Below are 24402 nucleotides of genomic sequence, written 5' to 3' on the forward strand. Positions count from 1 at the left end.
AGCCATTACAGGCTCCGATCAAACGAGGTTTATTGTAATCTATATTAATACCCGGATGGCAGTGTTCCAGCGTCCATCGGCGGCAAAGACTCCCTGCCAATCATCGGCACAAAAAAGAAAAAAAGAAATCTGTGATGAAAACTGTTTAAAGTTTGCCCTCGTACTATGGGGTCAGTGATGTACTGGTGCTGAGGTGTTAGTGTGACAGATTTCGTGCACGGTTAAAAAAAAAATCTTGCAAAGATATACTTTAAATAATAATTTGAAGCATTAACAGATTTGCACAATAAAGCATTAAGAAATAATAAAGAAGAAAAGAGAATAGAAGAGAAGACGAAGAAGAAGAAGAATATTGCAGAGAAGATAAACTTAGTAACCACGGCTTAGATCTTGGTGCCTTTTAACTAAATGCATTTACACTTTGTAGCAATGGAAATATTCAAGATTATACGGGAACTTTTAACGTTCTTTGCGTCTTGCTCGCCATGTCTCTTCCTGCTAATGCCAATAGTGTACCTATTACTTCTGCTTCACGCGATTGTGCCCCCCCCCCCCCCCCCCCCCATTTCATCAGGCTGATGCCTTGCTGCATCAAAGCATATATTGTTCAAAGCATGGGGTGAACTAATAGCCGTGGATACATAGGAGGACTGATGCCCTAACTGCCGCGGCGTTTTTAAAAAGTTTCGATAAATAACCGGTAACCAACAAATTACATCTCGATGACTTGCTGACCTTGCCGACCCTTTAAAAATCATTGTTAGTTCGAAAACTTTCGATCACTCCACTTGTTTCTAAGTTTTTCTGTTTGTTGGTTATTTGAAATTTGAACTATCCTGCAGTAGATTCTTTAAATATCAGTTGTGACAATAGAACGTTTAAGTGCTCTAAACTTTATGTCTGTAATATCGAGATGTAATAAACGCCATGTATAATCAGGCTCGTTTGACTAGTACTTTGCAGTTGGGGATTGTGGAGGTCTATCATGTAATTGTCTTTCGCGACGTTTCTGAAAAAAAAGTTACTGGAAGTTGTTAATAGACAGTACTGTATCCACATGCGTGTTTCAGTTCCTGCACTCAAAGAAATTAATGCTAATAGTCAAGGCGGTCAAATGGTTCCCCCCATTTGGACATGTTCATAAATAAATATTTTAATCAGTTTTTAATCGGTATCGGTTTGGGTTTTATTGACTCGGTCAATCAACGATATCTTTCATAATATAATGACAATACTTACTTTGTTGAACAAATTAACAAATTATCGATACATTTTTAAATTAAGTAATCCAAATGGGTTATCACACAAAACTACCATAGAAACCACAAAAGATCAAAACTGATTATTGCATCAGTTGTATTCCATTTTCTCTTTCAGGTTATCCAAATATTGTTACTTATATATGTATTTATTTTAATTATAAAGTGCCATTAGAATGGTATGTGCAATAACAAGTCTGATTTTATCACGATCCCAATAATTCTTTTTAACAATGCACATGTGATCAGAGGTCTATTAGGTTTAAACTATGGAACATCAGTTAAATGTACGATAATTATACTACTGTAATGATGCAGAAAGTTTGCAGCGTAAAGTAACCGAAACCAAAAGAAGGCTGTAAATTATAGAAACAAAAACTTCCCCAAACTTTACCAAATATTAATAAGGATGCGTGTTACTAAAACCAAAGGAAACACTAAATTATTCCTAGTATTCATTAAACGGCGTCAGCACCCTCGGACAGAAAAGCAGAGATGTACCGTTTAATTTCCAGGCACCAGAGGAGGATGTTTTCACCTCATTATTGTAGATCGTTTTGACACTATCTAATCTGCTGAATGGTGGCGTCCGTTTAAATGACACCATATTATGAATTGAAAGCCATCTTTGGTGCTGTTATTTATATTTAAATTACTGTCACCTATCGAAATGATGCGTGCGACAAAAACGCAAGGTCTTCTGGTAGTTTTCTCGATACGCCTATGCGTTCTTGTGAACTTTGAGACTCGGTTGTGTCCAACCACACATGTATGGCATTGCAGTTATAGAATGTTTTCTATAGTAAGATTACACACGGTGTGGAACGCGTTTACCTTTTAATCTAACAAATAATGTTTAAGAACATTATAACAATGATTGTGCTGGGGGGGTGGGGTGTGGTCAGGCTCAGAGGTCAAATGATTTGTGAGGCGTGCATAGGACCGCGCATAGAGAGAGAGAGAGAGAGAGGGAGAGAGAGAAACCCCGAGATGATGCCATGCTGGCTGACAGTGTGAGTTCTATTGAACAGGCTGTGCTTTTCGGTTGCGTGAAGGCCCCCATCTCCACCCATCCACCCACCCCACATTAACCCCCACCCCTACCCCCGCCCCTTTCCCTGCACCTGCACTGGGTCAGAGAGCAGCGGCCATTCACCAACGACGGACTGTTAAAAGAGACGACATCTCTGGCAGTTTGCAATTCTGCGCTATCTCGGAACGTTACGCCCCCGCCTACGAAGCGAGAAAAACACCATAGTGCGGTTTTGCAGAATAATGTTATTTTTAGGGAGCCCGTGGCTTCATTAAATTAATTAATTGATTACAAGAACGACTCATTATTCAATAATAAATACTTATGCAGCGAAAGCAAAAGCAATTCCGCCAGCTGAGGGTTATTACTTTTGGGTAAGACATAACAGTACCTTATTAGGCTACTTTACTAATATATTAACTTCCAAATAGCGTAAAGGACGGCATACGGCCACGCAGTCATGGCCATATATACTGCAGGGGCGAAATAAAGGTAATTTGTGTGTCTTCCTGAATGTTTGCATTTTTGCAGAAATAACGCAGACCCATCCCCAAATGTCCTTTGTGAATTGAAGGCCAATGACGTCACAGGAGTACACATAGGCATACAGTATGGGAGTGAATCTGGCAGGACACGATAAGATTCTCCGGAGGAGTTTCTACTTGTTAAGAACATTAATTACTTATCATTTCCCAGTGTATTTCCCAGAGCGCGCTCCAAAATGTATCCCATCTGCAGGTTTCAGTCTCGGTTAAAGGAGTTTGCCGCACTTCTCAGTTTTTAAATAAACAGCTTGCTGACTTTGATAATTATGACAAACGACTTTGCTGCAAGGGTTTTGCGTGAGGTATCAAATACTCCACAACCGGAGAGCGTGCAGCCATAATCCAGGCCGCCGTATAGGCTACCATAATATTATAGTATGTGTTTAGTATTAATTTTTACTGGAGAACAGATGTGTGTCGTCTTAAGACAATGGGTCTGATGTCCTATAAAATACATTAAATGCATGTACATATACAAAGAAATGAAAGCAGGCGACACAATATTTGATACCGTAAAGCCTTACATTGTTCGATTCTAAAGGGAAAATTTGCCCAAACATATGAATTTTAAGCTAAAGTAAACTAAACTTGAGACGTGTAAAACAGTTTCCAGTGGTTAAAGTGCGTTAAACTATCTCACAGTCTGATTTATTTTTTAATATGCTGATTTATCTTTATCACTCTCTTTACCTGTTGCATTAACTACAAGGGGCAACACGTGACAAAATCACCACATACAATGGTGATAAGCAAACCGTAGTTTTTTTTTTTTTTTTTTTTTTGCGGTAGCTGATAAAGTGGTCTTTGACTGAATTAACAAAGTTTAGGCTTTCAGCGAAAAGGTTCAAAATAGGAGGGAATGGCACATCCTGGTTACATGCATTTTTTTCTACCACGAATCACTAAACGCAATTTAATTCGAATTTAAAACGAATTTGATTTATATTTGTCCTTAAAGTATCGAAATCTTAGCATTGTTCTAATATTAGGCCTATGTATAGGTTATTGATGATCTTATTCGAAGACTCCGTACATTCTCGACATAATTCTATAGGCCTGCTTTAAGAAACAATTCCTCTTTAACTCAATACAAAAATATCGCGAGATTATTCATAAGAATTAATGACAATCTATTACCACGGTGCGCTATAAAGCCCACAGTTTATCGAACGGATTCCGCTATTACAACTAGATCGACTGCTTGTGTAAATAATTAATTGAACCACTGCTCCTTGACCCTATGAAAGTCCAGTAGGGACGCATTTGTGGTAATAATACTTTGCAATGAGCCCTCGTCAAATATTCATTTAGCGGTTAATGTGAGCTTTTCTCCCCAGAGACCCCATGTAATAGAAGCTTCCCGGCTTTGGCAAGGGGCTGTGCTAATCTACGTCTGCGGTTCGGCAAAATATTTTAACACCCGTCAGATTTGAAGCGCTGTTCAATTCCCCATGGATGCCCATCTTAAACACTGCTCGGTTCTTAAATACACAAGGCCATTGACATTAAAAAGTAACCCTATCAAATACATTAACGCAATCTGACTAAATTTATTGTATTTTAAAATGAAAAACAGTAGTACGAAAAACAGTAAAAATGTCAAGGAATACATTAATCAACAAAATATGTTAGCGCGCCCAAAAGGTTTTTGCACACTTTGTGACACATTAAATAAAACATTGTAAATGTCGTTAACGTATTTATTTAACCTTTTCTTGATATTCTGACTTCATATAAAATTAAGGCTCGGCTTTCTGCTAAGTGTTTTACATATCAATAATATCTTCAAGAAGTTTCAGTTTGAGGGAAAACATCAGGCTATAATATCCACATTTTCCCGGAGATATTCACATATGCAGACATCATTCTAAAAATTCTAACTGACATTTTAAACAGATACGGTTCGATACGTAAAAGAATTACTCTTCATTAGCGGCACAATTAATATTTTTATTAAAAAAAATATTACAGGTTTTTAAATATTGCATCGCTTCCAAAACTGAAACGCATTTATCACTGATTCTGAACTAACATGAGGTTAAATGGGAAAATGTGCTTTCATCCATAGACTTTATACGTCCGGGTAAATAAATATATCCGTATTTCTTAAAGACTAACACATTTATGAAATGCTACTTCAACAGCCACTGGTTAAAAAAAAAGATCTTTGAGCTAAGCAGCAGTGGAACTTAATTGAAGTTACCGATGACAAGGAAAAGCAAGTGATTACCTGCGAAAATATAACAAAGAAAAAATGTAAGTGACACTATATAGCGCCTTACAATGTGTAATATTTTAAGTGGATCTTACTTTCAAAAACTAGGACGAGAAATTGACTGCTCGTAAAACACTGGTTTTTGAGATCCGAACTTCAGAAAATAACACACAATCATCATTGAGGCCGCAAAATTAATAACAAGGAAAAATCTCCGTGCATCGCTTCAATTTCAAAGTATCGTTCCGTGCTTGTTTTCAAGAAACAGCTCGTCTTTCGCACACTACATGAATGCCAATTGAAATGGTTCACGTTACAACCAAAAGGGGTGGTTTCAAAACCAGCACTGTCAACGTTTCAGAAGTTTAGATACCAACACAACCAGCAGATTAATGCCACGGTCGGGCCTAAATATATGTTAAGTGTATTTCATGTTTAAGCAATTTTTAAATTCCCCTTAAGGTATCTATACATTATTCTATTCGTTTTAGTACTTCTGCAACGTTACTAGCGAATTGACTATAGCAAACAATTACAATCAAAACTCAAACAATATACGTGTATCCAAATTTCAAAAATTTATTATTTTCAAACTCTGCATATTGAAAAAAACTGAACCGTAACTGTTATAAAGATGATATTAGTTCAAATATATATGTACATGGAGGTGGGCGACTGTCCTAAACAGTGCCGAATTTTAAAATACAACTACAGAACTTAAAATTGAAAAATAAAACTAAATATCACAATAAATTTACAGAAATATTACAAACCATGAGAAATAAAGAACACAAACTTATTATATAAGAAATGAAAAACAGGGGACGAAAATATAAATTAACAATTCGTGTAACTGTCTGTCCTTTCATATATGCAAAAATTAAAACTGTTTAGTTTGCCATAAACCGTTAAGGATACACTTTTTACCTGATTCTTTAAACTTTTTTTTCCCTTTGTAAGTTTTGCGATATTCAAACGAAACTGAACTCAAACAAATGCTCTGCGATTTCCACATTTGAAATGCAACAACTTTTTTTTTCATCTACGAACATTAGGTATTTTCATTTGCTATATGTCTGATAAATACTGTACAAAAGTTGCTCGGAATAATAAAACATTTAATCGATAGACATTTAGCGTTCCACTAGAACATTTCCTGGAAAATAAAAAAGAAAAAGTTTGTGTTCTTTCCTTGAGTTCTGTACAGCTTTCCCCAACCCAAAATGTTCTGTACAAAAATAGTCCAGTTTCTGTAATAAACTTTAACCTACATATGCGACAATGGGAGCGTGCCATTAATTGCTGTACCGGGTACTGGTGCGGTCTGGTAATGCTGGGGCATGTGCAGTCTGCTCTGGGCCGTTTGTTCTGGCACTTCAGCCCCCGGTAAGTACATACTGATCATGTCCCGAAGGTCTCCGGTCTGACAAGGAGGAGCCCTCGAATGAGTGGTAGATGTGACCACCGGTGGGCTCGAACTGGACTCTGACTTGACCACAGAACCCATGGAACCAAGCGTCATTCCCGGGGTACTCTGCTGGGAGTAGGACATGCTATACGTGGGCGATCCGTTCATGTACGTCTGCGAGCTGGTCATTGAGTTGTACTGGAGCGCGCTCATATCATAGCGATGCATGGGTTGCATTTGCGCCGTGTTGTGAGCGTTCAACCCGGGGTGCTGCGGGTAGCCAAGCTGCTCCTGCATCATACCATAGCCGCCGTTGGTCCAGCCATTCATATGCGCATAGCTGTCCATCCTCTGATTGACCCCAGCACCCAAGCCAGCCCCCACACCTACCCCGGCGCTCATAGCATTACCTCCCGGGGCAAGAATCCCACCTGGTAGGGTGTATTTGTCCTTCTTCATCAGTGTCTTGGTTTTTCGCCTGGGCCGGTATTTGTAATCCGGGTGCTCCTTCATGTGCAGGGCACGGAGGCGCTTGGCTTCGTCGATGAACGGTCGCTTCTCGCTCTCAGATAAAAGTTTCCACTCTGCCCCAAGTCTCTTGCTAATCTCCGAATTGTGCATTTTGGGATTTTCTTGTGCCATTTTTCTTCGCTGCCCTCGTGACCAAACCATAAAAGCATTCATGGGTCTTTTGACTCGGTCCGGACTGTTTTTCTGGTTGTTTCCAGAGGAATTAGAATTACCCGTACCCCCGGAATTTGTCTGAGGGGCGGGGGGCTTGAGATCGGTTTCCATCATGCTGTACATTCACGCGAATTCTGTGCAACCTGCTTCACCGGAGAAAGAAAGTCCAAACCGTGGATCGTTCGGCGTTGTTACCTTAATTTTCAGTAACTTTTCTGGAATGGCAAAGAGTTTTCCCTTCTCAGAACCGGTCCTGTTGTGTCCACTAACTTCTCTCTTGGTGTTTTGGAATCAACAAACTACTTTTCCCTTTTCAGAGGAGTCTTGACAACTCCAGATACTTTTTGAACAAGTTAATAGACAACCATTCATGTGATGAGGGCTGTCAGGGAATAAATGGGTTTTACTTGACCAATCACAGAGCGACTGCTCCCTCGGTTAGGATTGTGCCTTTTATTAGCATAAAGGGGCGGGGTTACTCGCGGTCATCGGCAACACCGCCAGGCAGACGCTGTTTTAAAGTCAGCCAATGCAGTCACATATTTATTCCCTCATATTTATTGATGTAGCAAGTGTTAAACTAACGAAAATTTTAAGTGCTGGGACGCTGCAAAATTGCTTCCCGCTCAAACCATATAAAATACATACCTTTTAAATTTTACACAAGTTCCACTTCTGAGCTCGAATACAGCGCTTACTTTTCTCGCCGTGATGGAGGGCAAAGGCGTTTGGAGAAGGAACTGCAACTATCTGTTTAATATATATACATATATATATATAAATATATTCAAAAATACCTAAAGTTTTACAAGGAGAAGTTTTGGTATGCTCCATGTCGGTTTCTTATACGCAAATTATTTACATAAAAGTTATATTTTTAATGAAAAGGTTTGATTTATACAATAACTTTTGCTATGTATGTTTACTGTTTCAGTTAATTAAACTTTTAAAATAATAAATGTAACTATTCATCAAGAGGAAACAACGAATTTTGCTCCTGTGTCTAATAAAGAACGTACAATGTGAAAGCGCCGGTAATTCATCTTTATTGCGTTATTCATGATTAATTCTGGTACATTTTAAAATTCAGTAGTAATTATCTTCATGCAACTTGAACTTTTAGGTTCCACTGGAACTGATTATGCACATAACATTACCCCCAAAAATATCACTTGTTAGGAAAATATAGGGTAGCTTTCTAATTTTGAAATAGTTAATAAAGTTAAAAAAAGGCCTGTATAAATTAAGACAAGACGCATGACAGAAGCTCTGACAGAAACGTCCTTCATAACACGGAATAAAAGATCATGTTGTGCTTTTCTACATTGTATACAGTCTTGGTTAGGCCTACTTAAATGTACCAGAACGCAAGTAAAAAAGGCGGTTAACTGTCAAGGACTTTCTCAGTCCGTCTTTAGACTGAGAGAACATGATTTAAATAGTCTAATAGAACTAACAAACAATTTACTTCGGATAACTTCAAAACATACAAATTTAAGGCATTTCTGAACAATTCCTGCTCCACAAAAATGACAATCCAAGATTTCTCAAATTGTGTATCAGGTCTGCACTGTACTGAACTTAGATATGTCAGCAGTACCACTCGGACGGACTACACAGTTTAAAGAGCTATAGAGCTACAGAGAATAGACTCCGGCTGGTAATGTAAAACTGTTATGAACAAATAGCGCCGTCTACTGGCTAACTATTGTTAACGAAAATAATTTTTATCTTAACTGGGACGAAACAGAAATCCGCAACGATACACTAGACAATTATAATCTTCCCATAAAAAAATAAGTAGCCTATATATTTATCGGATTTCGAGGTTTTATAAATAGTTCAGTTCTCATTTGGTATGGTTTATGTATTTATAGCATATTTATTTTATTTTAAATACACACTAATTGCGATTATGTAAAGAACATTAGGTTTTAAACGGGCTTTGTGATATAAAATGACATGTATAACATTTACAGAAGAATCATAAAATTATCAATTTACGCCAAACAGATGCCGTCAGCGGATTAATAGCAATGTCACTGTAAGTTGTTTTTAATAGACAATAATTTTCTGCTATGATAGATTGTCTCGGATATTTAACTCGAACATATGAAATGTTGTTGTGCTGTTTCTATAATTTACCATGTAAGATAGGCCTACATATATGCAGTAAAACGTAAGCGAACCTTATTTTAAGAACTTCGCTTTACACCGGAAAAATATTTTATTCGGGAATTTAAAGATAACAAATTTTGTCTTTTAAATACATAAAAAACGGTATAGGCCTAATGCTATTTAAAACACACATCAGTCACGCGCAACGGGCGCGCATTTCTGATTCATTTTATTGCATTTAATTTAAAATTATGTATCAAGATTACGTTTACAATTTCAGTATAATTCAACGAGAAATAGCCAAATATCGGATTATCATGATGCTTGTTAAATCGCTTTTCTTTCCACATCTGCATTTGAGTGCTTTCCCTTCCACTCCTTAATCTTCTTATGGAAATGTAGAGGAGCCGTGGGGATCCTTCAGACCCTCGAAGAATGTTCTTGTTAAATGGATTTTTTTTCGTATTGCTAAGCAGAATACATTTTGACGACCAATGGCGTTTAAAGAAACAGTGTTTAATCACCAACAGCCACGACAGACGTACATGATTAATGCGCTCATTATATGTAAGAAATCGTAATGTAAAATTAAATATCTCAAACATGACAAGGCGTTTTGGCGCAGATATTCTAGTAGGTGCTGAGTTGCACTTTTAGAGTTTTTTTTTGTAGATTTTTGTATTTATATGTACAACGTAAGCATTCAAGGCGCTTGTATAATAAATAATTTATATTGAAAAGCATTTCCCCGGGAACATTACAGACATCACAGAGTATTGTGTTACTCATATTCTTATAAAAATTGCATGTTTAACTTTTTGCAAGTTGGAATATAATTCCTCTGCAATCTGTTGAACTATAAACGCTAAATTTTAAAAAAGCTGACAGTTAAATATAAAAGACACCTAGCGAGTCTGTATATGAAATGTACTCCTGTAATCACCGTTTTCGGGGTAGTTTGTTTTCAAATACCAGCAGTTTCATACTTTGAAAACCATGGGCTTGTACCCTTGGATTCGCCCACTAGGGGCCGAACAGGTGACAATCAGAAAACGCCAGGTGCAGGTCATTAAGGGAAATAAAAAAAAAATAGTTTGAAACAATTTGGGAAGTACCAACCCAACAATACATTCTCTTACACCATAAATAATATCAAATAAATTAATACTAGTTGAGTAATATAAACTTTATAAATTATATAATTGCATAATAGCAGTCCCATAAATACGCTTTCGTGTATGCGCGAACGTAATTAAATACTCATTTTATAGTCGTCTGCAAATAGATTAACATTGTCGTTTAAATGCACTTGCATTTATGAAGATGAAATATTGTTTATTACAATTTAAAACTTTCAGAGGTATCGAACCAGTAATCTATGGTTTTAGTTGCTTGTCAATTAACCTAATGTCAGTTATCACATTTCACAATTATTGCTCCTATTAATCACATTTTCTTTGGAAGCCACTCAAAAATGTTTGTCCATAAAGTTAAGTACTTGTGAGGCATTATACCACCGTTATTAACACACAATTTAAACCAATAAACAGCTTATGAAAACTACAAGTACAAAAGCAAATTGCAAACATATTGGCACAGCCGAAATAAGTTTATTGAAGCAAGCTGCACGTCGCACACGTGAGTGCCCGAGCACAACATTGTGAAAATCCTCAGATTATAATAAAAGTAAAGTTTACGGTACGACCTATTAATTTATTAACCTATAGGTGGGTAACGCAGCTTGTACACCGCAGCACCTCTAGGCATAAATGAATGCAATTACATTAATTTACCGTGTGGGGACGTTAAGTTGCTCTATATTTTAAACATGTAGTAATGCGGACCGGTAACTTAGGAATTTTTTTAAAAACTCTGCGTAGTATTTTATAGCTACAATTCGATTTCCTGCATTTTGAGTTTTATGCCATATTGAAAAATACTGCAACACATAACTTGTATAGTTTTGGTATAGGCTACGTTTATATATTTGCTTATCTGTAATTTGCAGTAGACGCGCTAAACGTCGCCGTTGAAGGACAATGATAACACGGAAAACTAATGAATCTCATTCTCAAGCCCACGCAAACTTCGACCTGCTTCAAGTACATGGAGACGCAAAGGGGTCGCATGCCTAGTTACTATCCCGCATGTATACTTACGTCCCTGATAGGATACAGTCTCCATCATAAGCTGATTGACAAGAACATTTTCTGAATCTATCCAACTTTTGCCAGGCACATCCTGCCATGGCTCTCTTTCCCGTCGGTCCAGATTGTAGTATTCTTCGTTACCATTAAAATTTCCGCCTTCGAAAGAGTGCAGCAACTTCGTTAATGTGCAATAATGCAGGCGCTCTTCCATGTACATTTCTCGGTCTAGCATAGGAACAGGAGAATCCGTTTGTGGCAACGGAATCAGTAAAGAGAAGGATCTGAGGAATGCATCCACAAAAACCAAAAGTCAGCTACGAAGTCCGCTTTATACCCTCGCCATAGATTACAAGAAGAAAACGCTTTATATTTTTCCGCGGGCATTCAACGACAATTTGAAGCCATTGTTTCTGGTACAGATGGTTCCTTTTAATACAACGACACTACTCTTTGTGAATACTAGCCACAATAAAAAATCTAAAGGGGTCTTCTGAATAACCATTTTGTTCCCTCTTGTGTAAGGCTGACAAAAGCTTCCGTGAGGTAATAGGTTCTGTTTATTAAAGCCGCAGAATGGGGATTTTCCTTTTCATTTTTACACAAAATAGGCCACGAATTATAATAATTATTATAATTATTATTATAGTAAATATATAGGCGCACCATTATGTATAGCATATATAAATAAAAGTAATTGTGCTTGTCGTTCGCAGTCATATGTGCACTTTGACATCCGGCCATTTATATATAAAGCAATAGGTGATCAATGAACAGTCACAATGCCACAGTAGGGATCATGTAACCCAAACAGAATACACTGCGTGCCTGTTCTGAACACAGCCAATGAACTTTTTCCTGCCATAAACTGCTTGGCTGCAGGTAGATAATACAGCCAATGAACTCAGCAATACGCCGCAAAATGCGTCGATGGAGACCTGTTGCTCTGCATTCTCTGTAATATACTTCGACTTAAAATCGATTTAATTGATAATCGTTACCGTCGATTTAAAAAGTTCTAGAACGAAAACGAGGTAATTGTGCGGACTTTCTATTTCATTACTCCGATATGCAAAATATGGAGAAGGTTATTTTGAGTGGAACAAACGAGAAAGACATCGTTTTTCAAGGTGATATTCTTGATAGTTAGTTTTTAATCAGGAAAAATGAATTTCCCATTAAATTATTTTTATCGACAGGTTTAATTTGTTGTTAAAATATGTCGCAAAACCAATTTATTTTACCGTAAATATAAGAAAAATGATAACAGATTTTTGTTATATTTTTCCAGCTGAACACTTGGAATGTGTAAAAATGAAAAATATATGTAATGTTATGAAAGTTTGGAAATTTATGCAGTTATAAAGGTATACTCGAATGTGCACCCAAAATATTTGTATTATTTATAAAACGTTCATATGTGGAGGTTTCAGAGCCGGACCAGTAATAAAATGGAACAGTTTTGTGTAGGCATAACATTAGGCCTAATTGCTAGTAATATTAAATAGTCATCTGTTTTTGATGGGTTGATTTCCAGGTTGTACATTACGCACAATAAAGTAAGATCATGTTGCCATTTGGACAGGGAATAACACGGTGTAGATAGCGGTACTGAGGGCGCGTAAAGAATCAGGAGCACGTCTAGATGAGCAGGTCTCAGCTGCGTTTGACTGAAAGGTGCCTGGCGGGTAAAGCTCATGGAGTCGCGACACTGTACTGCGTGTGACCCCGACACCCGTCGGGGCGGCGCATAGGCGAGGTGGGGGGGAGTCCCGCGTGCCAAACGCCGTGAATATCTTAACACAGAACAGATTATGTATTTCATAATCATTTACCGGAGAGCTCATAACAGTATTTTTAAAATGAAATTCTACCCGACAAATTGGCACAGAGTGATGTTTTTATTATTGCATTTACTGTTGTTTTTATGAACGCAATACGATTATATCGCATAATCCACAATACGCCCACTGCCACAGCATGGACTGTGTTTGTCATCAAATCAAACACGCAATAGCCTCGTCATAATTACTGGATTGAGTCCTCTTAAATAAAAGCATTGCTCACGCAGCCATGACACGGACGGGACAGGCTGTTGTCCTTACTAAACAGTCATTCCTGCCGCAAGATGTAAGTGGGGTTTGTTTACTGCCCTATTTGAATTAAAATAAGGCTTTGATTCTGTTGACTGCACTTCATTATCCATGAGACTATAACCGCACCAGATAATCCCACCGTTTCCCTGGCCAGACCCTTTGTTTGGGATTACCGGCGGCTCAGGCTGTGAAAAAGAGTAACGAGATGTGGCTCTCATCCACCATAATTAAGTGCGGAGAGTCATTTAGGAGCTTGCCAAGGAAGAAGCGTCATGTGAGACGTCTTCTGTGCGCGGCCGTCATGGGGAGATCCTGCACTGCTCAGATTACAGTGGAACCAGCTCCGTCCAGGTCACATGACTTCACGTGACATAGGGTGCTGGCGCCTGTGGACCACTTTAGGGGTGAAACTAGGCTCTTCTGACAGGCCCCCCCGGGGGTTTAGCGGCGGCTCAGAAATCGAGGAGACTTCGAGGCCTCAGGAACATATCGAGCTACAAGAAGCAGGATCACATATATACTCATATCCTTTAGGAGAAACACCAACTACTGCAAAGCGACATCAGGGGTTCCGACGTTCCTGAAAGTCATCAAAAGCGAATGCATGTTATGTGCAGTTAACGCCAATAAAATTAGCTAATAAAGCAATGTTAAACACATGTTTTTCTAAGACAGCTTTTAAGCAAGTAAAAAATGCTGCTCAGTTGCTGCTTGGGTTATCATCATATGGAATAAGGTTTTATATATAAAAAAATATACATTGTTGCCCCCCATATGGGTAATTTAGCTGCCTGAATATTAAGGGTGATGTGTTGCCCACCCTCCCCTCTCCCTTAATGCACCCCCCTGAATGCAAAATCTATCTGGAGGCCCCCCAGCAGGCAAACTCTGCCTGTGTCATGGCACCATCAGCGGCGTAAATGTCTACTGACCGTTTCAGCAGTGGCTGAACATACCCATCGCTGCCACTCCACTGGGGAGGGAAACGGAGCTCGATAGAGTGGATCCCTCTTGGCCTAGAGCCGCAGACAGGGGGCGCTGTGGGGAAATTGGGACGGCGCCTCCTCGTCCCGACCCGGCATGGACACGTGAGTAAAGATCTGACAACTTATTTCTGTTGTTCAGGGGATAATCTTCAAATTTCGATATTAGGCCAGGAAAGGGGCCTAGCAGGGGGGATGGAGAGTAGGGCACAAATCACCTGGCTCCAGCTGTCCAAGGAGAGCAAAGGCGTGCTGAGACTTCAAGGACCCCCTTTTCCCCAGCTGAACGAAATGCCAAGAACTCCGGGGACGGATGCCGCTGAAGAAACACGGACTCCTTCCCTCCCCACCGCAAACACTTGACGCCCGGCAACCCGCAGCAAGTGCGTGCAACAGTTTGCCGCATCTGCCGGCGCTCTTGTCCCGCGCGTGGGCCGTTGCCAGCGAAGCCTCAGCTGACGGATCCTTTCGCCTCCCACTGCTAGCATCTGCCGGCAGAGCCGCGCCACTCGCTTCCCCCCGCTACAAATGCGCGCTAATTGAGCGACATTATCACACGCTGCTATCACCGGGCACTTCACCCGCCTCTTTCTTCATTATCTCCCCGAAGGTCCCAACCTGGAGGGGAAGCAGTCTCACTTCTCTCCCCCGTGCTTGAAAATGTCACTTAGCCCACCATGCAAACATCTACGATGAGCTGTATGAAAATAAAGAGCTATTTCATTGCTATTGTATGCACGTGTGTGTGTCTTATTGTTTTCTGAAAGCGATGTGAGAAATCCAATGCATGTTATAACAAAAAATTTCTGTTATTTCTTTTTAAATTTTAGCACATTAAATTGTATCTTTATTTAATTCTTTTTAATTACATTTATTCGGCAGAAGCTTATATCCAAGGTGAGTCTTTTCTTGAGAATGCAGGGTCAGCTGGATCCTTAGGAATCTGGGAGTTAAGGGTCTTGCTCAAGGGCCCAATGGTGACATCACTCTACTGACCCTGGGATTTGAATCTGCGACCTTCTGACCACGGGCATGTATTGCTCACCCATTGGTACTGACCAGTTTACACTGGTAAAATAAAAAAAAGCAGGAGTGATCCATTTATAAAGACAGTGAGGTGTCTTATAAGGATGATTCTGCATGATGAGAACCGTTTGGGATAAAAGACATCTGGCAAGATTTGGACCGGAATTAAGTGGAGAAATCTCTGTCTCTCCTGACCCGCATCCCTAACGTTTCGCCGTCTCCAGTGCACCGTGGGCCCGACAGCTTTGTCTCCCTATTGACATTTTCGCCAGATCAATACCGAACATTGAGTCTGCCTGCCATTCGGCAGTTCCATCTTCCGGTATCTTCTGAGCGTATAGCAGCCATACAAAGGGGCAGCTGAGCTCGTATAATTTGCTCGGCTTATCCGAGAGACTGTGGCATTGATTTTCTTCCCCCTTCCCTCGTCTCTTAGCCTGACATCCTTGAAAATGTAAAAAAAAAAAAAAAAAAGCACCTTATACAAAGGGACAGGTCGCCGCTGTACATTTCCCGAGGCCTCTGTTCACTTGCTTTATCTCTCACGTTCCTTTTGCAGCCAAAATATTATGTATCTAAAACAGTACATCTTTGACAGAATAAAAACCTGTAGAAAACATAAAGAATTTCCTTATAAAAACAGACTAAGAGAATTCCACGTATATATGTTGTTCTGCTCTCTCTATAAGGCTCATTTGCCACCCTGACCACAGCACTCAAGCCTCCGTGTCACATGATGGCTACCGACCTCAATCACAGATCATAACTGAGGTGTAAAATGACATCGATCAGAGAGAGTGTATCCACCAGCTCTTAAGTATCGGTAGATCGACAGCTCAATCAGGCACAACTGGCCTACGATGGGCAATCTGTCTAATGACAGGAGTGTCGACGCTCGGGATAGATATCCCCCCCCCCCCGGTTTATGGGACAGGAATATCAGTTAGTCGATCAGAACGGCGACTACTGAGGTCGCAGTCGTGGGTGACGGCCGCAGGATTCACGATAGAAGGGGCGGCTCCACACCACAGTCGTCATGACCCCCGCAGGTCATTGGTATGACATAAGGAGGAAGACCAAAGCTTCCACATGAAGCAGCCAGCCAGCATGCGGTTCCAGACAGAGCGTCTTCCATAGTGCCATGACGATTTTGATCCCAGCCACGATCGACGTGTCACCATTTGCAGAGAGCCGTTAGCACTGCTGTCAGTGGGTGTCCCCATACGTACACCCACTCAGTAGCCACATCCCACACACACACACATACATACACACAGAGCGACCATCAAATGCATTCCTCATTGGGGAAGAGGAGCTAGCAGGCCGCCTGACAAGCGACATTATCAAGTTCTCTCAGCTGAGTCCACTCTCTATTCAGGCTGGGGGCTGACTCTCAGTTTTGATTGACGGACGGATGCTCGAGTGGAAACGACCAGGATCGTGGGCTTCGCACCTCCATCCCCCGTTGCTGGGGTCGTGCGCGTGCGCACACATGCACGCACCCACCCACCTGTGCATCTCTGTGTGACAAAGAGAGGATTATGGACGCGTGAGCTCTCCATTGCTAGCGAGCCTGCAGTCCCACTGTGGTTTTTGCACAATGACCTGTAGGCTTGATAAGGGGACAAAGGGAGAGGGATGGATTGGGAGGAAACGTCGCAGCAGGGGTGGTGGGGTGGGGGGGGAGGAGGGGGGGAATGCTGTCAGGTGTGCCAGAAGACAGAGGGCAGAAAGCCCCACAGAAAGGCCGTGATGGGTCTATGACCCCTCCTCTGACAATCTACAGAAGGTTACCAGGTCAAATCCACAGGTCACTGTATGGTACTCATGACAAACTACTGAAGAAAACTACCTATAAGAATTGAAAAACAAACTCCAGGAATCTGATAAATAAATGAATAATATATACATAAATGGAACAGCCACTGTCCTTGTCTATATGTGTGGCTCATCGGTGACTAAAACGCTTTACAAGTAGTTTGTGTCACATGGCTTCAAAAAGCACAGCATACCTTACTGTCGTAGAGAGGGAGATTGCAATGTTCAGTGCTTCAAAACGGAATGTGTTCTTCAAGTCCTCCCAGATATACAAAATAAAACAAAAACAAGCCAACAAAAGACTTACGTCACACAAATCCTCAGTGGTTGGCAGCATTTTAAATTTAAAATCCCTTTAGCAATAAAATTGCTGCCAAAAAAAGGCTTAACGAAAACACCTGAGCAACTTAGAAAGGCCTCCAGATCAGAGCAGGTGTTAGTAAGTGCATATGTGCAGGAGGAACATGCAGTAATTGCCTCTCTAAGCCAGAAGAATGAAAAGGTTCCTTTTCCTCCCTCCACAGACCCCATTGGAAAAAAACATCTGCACAAAACCCGTGTGACTGTTACAGCAGACCCTATAGGAGCCTAAAGATAAAAAGCAACTGGCTAAGAAACTGCGGGACGAGGAGAATGGAGGCGAGCGTATGCGCTGTCAGTAAAGGCTGCAACAAACAAAAGGTCCGATGCACCTACGAGCAAGAGGATGAACAAAACAATTGGGAAACAGAGGGCAAATTCAATTACAGAAGTAATTAGAAAATATAAGGCAGGGCAGCCTTCTGGGACTAGGCCAAAAAAAGGAATTAATAAGGGTGAATAGGAGGAGGCTGGTATAGTAATTATAGAGGGCAATCGCCTATATCCATGAATTAAAAAAAACACGATCAAAACTATTAATTTAGTGATCAAAAAAGTATTTTTGGTAGATGATTAATATAGCAAAATTTATTTTAAAGGGTTCGTTTTCTAGAAAGATACTGGCACAATCACACATTATATGCCCCTCGCTGGTATTCATATCACTAATTAAATTTGATGGTTTCCAATGCCAGGGCTAATTATCATCGAGTGCAAAAAGGCAGCGTTTACAAAACGGCGTCTTGCCCGGTCGCGAACGGAGGTAGATCATGCGTGCAATTCTCCAAATGAACCTCTGCAATAAACTAGCTGGAATCCAGTGATCTATATGCACCATCCGGCTCCCTCTCGTATTGCGATGTTCCTCCTCCCGAAGAAAACAATCACTGCAACTGGGGATTGATAAGAACATAAATAGTGCCGATTTGCATATTTTTTTGTAACGATACTGTATGTCTGGGAGCTGACTGACTACAAAAGAAAGCAAATTAGCGGAAATGAGCGATGCAGATCATGCAAATAGCAGACGACATACTGTACTAAATATTGCTGAAAGCAGGTTAATGCCGTTCAGCATACAGCGACCTCCCGCATTCATAAGGTCCGCATCCAAAGCCGCGGCACGTCAACCAGCCGCCCATCATTTATCGTCGTTTCGCCGCTATCGCCCATATAATCTTAAAATCTCAAAGTTGTTCGAAGATGCTAAAAGCGATTTCGAAGATGGTCATGGTCCACAACAATGTTTCATACGGGCGCTACTGCTTGGAAAATCTCTACACATCTTATTTAAAAATGAAAATCCATCTAAATTTTATCTTTCAGTTATGCATTACAGAACACAATGAGATAAGCGACAGCCTAATATGGGTAATTCTACAAACGTATGGCCTGGTCGGAGGATCTTAAAGGGCACTGGCATTTGTTTTCTGATAGATATCCACTCACCCAATTTGCATAGTTATATGAATTAGCCGTTAAAACCACTTTATTACAGACATTCCACTTAATATTATCGGCTCTGAAGATCTGAAAGCGTAGGAGCAGTAGGCAGAGGAGCTGGATAACGCTAATGTGCTTTCAGTTTCAAAGGGGTTGCAGTCCCGTATTTACACTCTGAGGTGTATCATTTAATGCTGGGGGTAGAGAGAAGAGGGGTAATATGCGTGTGTACACACTGAGAGTACGATTATCATTTCAATGGGCTTATTGCCGCAGATCGGCAGAGTAATGAGGAGAAATACTTTCCGTAATCTTGAGGGAGGTGTTCACCAAAGAACCCAAATGGACTCTAATATAATAAGCACTTGAACAAGTACCAGAGACAAATTTCATGCTGCCCTTAAATCGAAATGCCTGTCTACATCATATTCATATTACCTGCGCACTGGAATATGGAGGAGATACAGATTCTGACCTCTGTGGGAGGTGGGGCAGGTGAGCGGCCTCCCATTTAGAGATTACGGATGGGGTCATTGCAGTGAGCACTGGCGGCCATGAGAAAACGAAACGCACGTTGATCTATATAAACTGCAGTGAGGAGGTAGATCGCAGCCAGCAGACATGGTGATAGTGACATGTGACACAGATAGCTACTCCCAAAGGGTTCCAGGGTTGAAGGCAAGATAATATGAATCTGTGATTCATCATGAATCTGTTTAACTGGATTGGAGGCCGGCCTGCAAGAGTTAAACTGGAATCTCTTACCATAAGCCTAATTTTGTATTTTTCTGATTTTGAACTGGGCCCTGTTAAAGTGATTTTACTTCTCAGTCGTCCTTGGCAGTTTACTAATGTCTTTTCTTTCTTCCTTTTCAAATTGTATTAGTATTCCCAGCTAATCCTTAAAGTGGAGTCAGTGAATTACTTGTGACGGAAAGCTAAAACGAAAGCCTCCATTCTGAACCCTAGAAAATGGCTCCAGTGGTTTCTGGTGGTCCGTGCCCCTGCGCCTTGAAGAAGACCCCGTTTGGAGGCCGGAATAGACAAAACAACAACAAACAACAACCAAGTGACTCCATACAGTTTCCATATAGTTTACACACATCCATCCATCCATCCATCAGTTTTCTATGAGGCAAAGGTCTGGATTGACACTGCCCCATGCAGTCACACACTATGAGCTATTGTGAGAGGAAGTCCATTCCAACACACAGAGAGCATGCAAGCTCCACAAACACAATCAGGCGCATCTTTTATACACCACAAACTAACAGCAAAGTTGTTAAACATGCAACTGTTAGTTCCCCACAAATATGCATTATTATAACAGCTTGATATTTCCTTTTATTGCATAAATATTTTAATTAAATCTTTGAAACGGTCATTCTTACAGCTGGAATGTCCTTGAGCAGCCAAAAGCCCAGCAAATGGGGTTGCTGTGCATAACTGTGATTTGTGAAAATCCCGCCACTGTCTTTGCAGAGCGCTCTGAAGCCTGATGTTTACCGCGTGAGAACAATAAGGTCCCTCTATGACATCTCCTCAAAGGCCGCGAGAGCCAGGTCCAGATTAGTGCCACACAATACGCGGATGAACAAGCCCGCACACCAGAGGGCTGTACCCAGATCAGATCAAAGCGAGGTTTATTTGGAGTTTGGGCCACTGTTTCCACAGCATTATCAATTCATAATTCAGCCCTAATTCTGCAAACAAGATGGTAATGTAGTGTGAGACACTGGGGCGGCACTCTTGGAACCCTAACCGGGAGGTTTTTGGTTTAAGTCCCAGGAGAAGGCCTACCTTTGTGTAAAATACTTAAGCTGAATTCCATTAATCTTCCATAACTTCTTATCACAGTGGACCTGGAATCGGTCCCGGGAAACACTGGACACTTTACAGTGACCAATTCACCTTTTGAATTGCAGGATTAAACCCACAGACACACAGCTGCCACACGCAGGGAGCCGGGGGTGGGAATGAAACCCACAACACTGGCTGTGTGTGTCTTCGGTGCTGCCCAACGCGGCATCCCGCCTCAGCGTAACCTGAACTGTGCATGTGAAACACCCAGCAGTGCAAATGGCTTTCAAACAGTATGATGCGTGGTTTAACGCACTGGCTAAGCGATGAAATTGTAATAAATATGCATTTGGTTATTGATCTGCTTACGGATGGTGGCCGCGTATCTCGTCTCGAGGGAGACTTAGCGGAAAGACACTGTATTTTCAGGGATTAGCTCCGCCGGCGGGCGCAGTTTGGCGTTTCCGGCTCACGAGGATGACAGAACACCTCTGCACGCCATCTGGGATCGCTCTGAAATGGCATCCGATTTCCGCACTTTTATTCCTGCTCTGCCCGGCCTGTGCTCTGTGCTCATTCAGAGAGGCTCTACTCTCGGGTGGCATTACTGGTGTTGGGGAGGGGGGGGGGTATTGAGTGTTGTATTTTAGTGCAAGACCAAGGCCGTGTTGTGGAACGGAAGGGGGAATTTGGCCATCAGGGCCCCCCCGGGGTAGGCATCCGCGTCACAAACCCCCCTCCCTCACCAGTGCTTCAAATCGGCCTTATTGAACGACTAATTTGAAGGCCTGAACTCAGTGGGGCAGAGAGGAGAGATAGTGGGGAAAGGATAAATGCAGAGCTGACGAGACAAAGAGAGCTCCTCTGGGGGTAGGTCCTGGGGGGGGGGGGGGGTGGCTGCCGGTGGGGGGGTGGGGAAGTGGAGAGGGGGAATCCTGGATGTTCACATTATCCAGAACTCCCGGCTCTCTATTGTCTACCCTGCAGCCCCTTAATTAACACTAGAGTGCCTGGTTTGGAGCACAAGACAGTGTGTGTGGTGGTGATGGGTGGCTGGGGGGGGGGGGGGGAGCTCAGAGCTGCTGTATAGCATGTATCTCACTTGGACGCTTCAAAATGCAGCAGGGCTCACGTGTAACGAAGCCCGTTCACGGGAAGTAAAGACACAGGTTAAGGGCTTTTCATGAGCATGTGACCAGCACTGTATTCATAAACGAGCTTTCGTTTGAGTACCATGCTGAGGGGAGCCATGGAGAGCAGGCTGTGTAATGGACACCAAACGAAACAGAATGCAGAGTGAGGGCAGCAGCTCCAGAGTGCATGAAACACCAGGCCGGCAAGTAAGAAGCGTGCAAACAGTATACAGACGATCGACATAAACTGTTAGAAACAATTCCATAACAAATAGAAGCAAAACAAAGTGTAAAACATTATTAGCAATGTGTTTGGTGGGACAGGCTTTGAGTAACTTGATACGTATATAATGTTGCATTTAGTTCCAGTAACTTTTGTTTAAAGAGAAAAGAATGAGAAACCAGATCGCGGTTTTGTCAGCTCGGCCTCGACAGGAAGACATGCAGACGGACGCATAGGTCTCACTCCCAAGTTTGGTCTCGTGAAAAGTGCCGGCCGCCCCTCCCAGTGTCTCTCTCCCCTGGCTGGGGCTCTGTGCTAATTGGCAGACCACAGGCTGTGTGCATATACTGGCAACCCCCCCGCCCCATGCGTGACACTCAGGCAATCTACCTGCAGCCAAAACATACTGACCGGAGTTAGAGAGCAATAACTTATAGCTTCTCTTCAGCTATGGCTGTGATGTCCAGGACTGCACAATGCAATATATTACAGTTATTAAATTACAGCATTAGAATCAGTCCGAAATGAAACTCTGGCAGCCAAAAATAAAAATAGTAAAGCAGTTTAAAATGCAAGCTGGTCATAGTGACAAAACTACAGAGTAAAACCCAGAAACTGTGAACTTAACCAAATTCAGCTTTCTTAGATGAACACAAATGCAAGAAAATGAGAACTCTGTTTAAAATGCAAATAATCCCCCCCCCACACCTACATCTACATAAAATATTTCATAAGATTACCCCCCCCAAGATAATTTCTTCTCTGTTTTAAAGGTATACCTAAACCTTCTGTTGATCTGTTTTGCTAAATAATCCAAAAAGTGGAACCAGATCCACCTCCTGACACAAAGCCAAGCACTGCGTTGTCCATTCAGGTGCGAGCTGATGGTCGGCACCCAGTGTCGGACACCCCCGCCCCCCTTCTTGGACCCGTCTGTATGCGAGAAGAGCATCCAGACACCTACATCTGAATCTGCCAGAGGATCTCTGCATAAAACAGTTACACAAATGCCTGCATAATCTTTAGCAATGCATTCCATTTAAAATGTACTGCTAAACAAAAGCGACCGACGAAATTCTCACTTTTGGACATTTACCAAATTGCACGTAATATAAGCACCTTTCCAGCGGGTATAACAGGCCTCACTTGGGACGCCAGCGCTTTGCTCACGTCAGATTGCCCCGGCCAGCACACTGCCTGCCACCTTCGCGGGGAACATCACAGCGGTCATGCGCGACTTACCCCAGCCTATCTGTGCCCGGCTGTCCCTCCGAGGCCTAGCTTGTGCCATAAATCCAGGGTGTTTCCCAGGCAGGGTCCCCACCCAGGTGCAGCAGGGGCCGGCACCTGCAAGCAAGCGGGACGGGACTTTTAAGAGAGAGGAGCCAGCAGCACCAGCAGCGTCTTCTCCTCTGCCTCGGCTCGCCTCGGTGTAAGGAGAGAGCGGAATGCAGCCTCTGTAGACTTTTTGTCCAAGCTGTAGGTCCTTTTTAGCAAGGCAAGATTAGTTCATACAAAACTCAACAATACGGCACTGAAACCTATTGTTGATATTCAACATTTTTCACATAGCGGAGCAGAATAGACAATGTGGGCGGCGGGAAACCCCGGCATGGATTTCCAGCTGATGGTATCTCAGCCGCTAGGCCTGCCACGGCATTTTTTTATCAGCCTTCTCGGAGGAGTGCGGGCAGAACGTGGAAATCGAAATGTCACCCCAAAGCTTTAATGGTGAGGCGAGGGATTGAAATTGATTCCGCGGAACGGAATCTCCCAAAAATCCCAGCCAAGGGAACTCCGGGAAGCTCCCGAACACAGCAACCTCAGGGCGAATACGCCTATTAAACCTCACGTGAATTTTTAGCCTGCTCACTTTGGGAGAATAGCTTCTAATACAAAACAGTGACACTTGTCAGCGGTTAGTAAAACGTAAAAGAAGAAACATAGATTTATCTTGAGCTTACTGAGAACTGTACATTTTAAACGATGTTTCTTAAAACCGTATTTTAAAAAGACCAAACTGATAGAACACTTAGTCGCAATATGTTAAATTTAAATTCAGTTTTATTCTTGCAGTACGTGCATGGATTTTAGGTTCAGGGTTCAACCCT

General features: G+C 41.7%; 1 protein-coding gene and 1 long non-coding RNA gene across 2 annotated transcripts in view; both read right to left on the reverse strand.

Moving 5' to 3' along the window:
• The window catches only part of LOC125716820 (uncharacterized), a 35239-nt gene extending 11117 nt beyond the window's left edge, over window positions 1-24122 (reverse strand). Inside the window, exon 1 of the long non-coding RNA XR_007384407.1 lies at window positions 23534-24122. This is a non-coding gene — a long non-coding RNA (uncharacterized LOC125716820). The remainder of the gene's footprint in view (window positions 1-23533) is intronic.
• Window positions 5611-11871, reverse strand: LOC125716818 (transcription factor Sox-2). Its single transcript, XM_048989583.1, has one exon. It carries the CDS (start codon window positions 7265-7267, stop codon window positions 6320-6322), a length of 948 nt encoding a protein of 315 aa, XP_048845540.1. The 5' UTR covers window positions 7268-11871; the 3' UTR covers window positions 5611-6319.
• Window positions 24123-24402: the final 280 nt, after the last annotated feature.

The sequence above is a fragment of the Brienomyrus brachyistius genome, chromosome 21, assembly GCF_023856365.1.
Source record: "Brienomyrus brachyistius isolate T26 chromosome 21, BBRACH_0.4, whole genome shotgun sequence".
Classification (NCBI taxonomy): Eukaryota; Metazoa; Chordata; class Actinopteri; order Osteoglossiformes; family Mormyridae; genus Brienomyrus; species Brienomyrus brachyistius.

Coding starts and splice junctions, on each gene's coding strand:
- LOC125716818 (XM_048989583.1), bottom strand. CDS start 7,267: ATGTACAGCATGATGGAAACCGATCTCAAGCCCCCCGCCCCTCAGACA.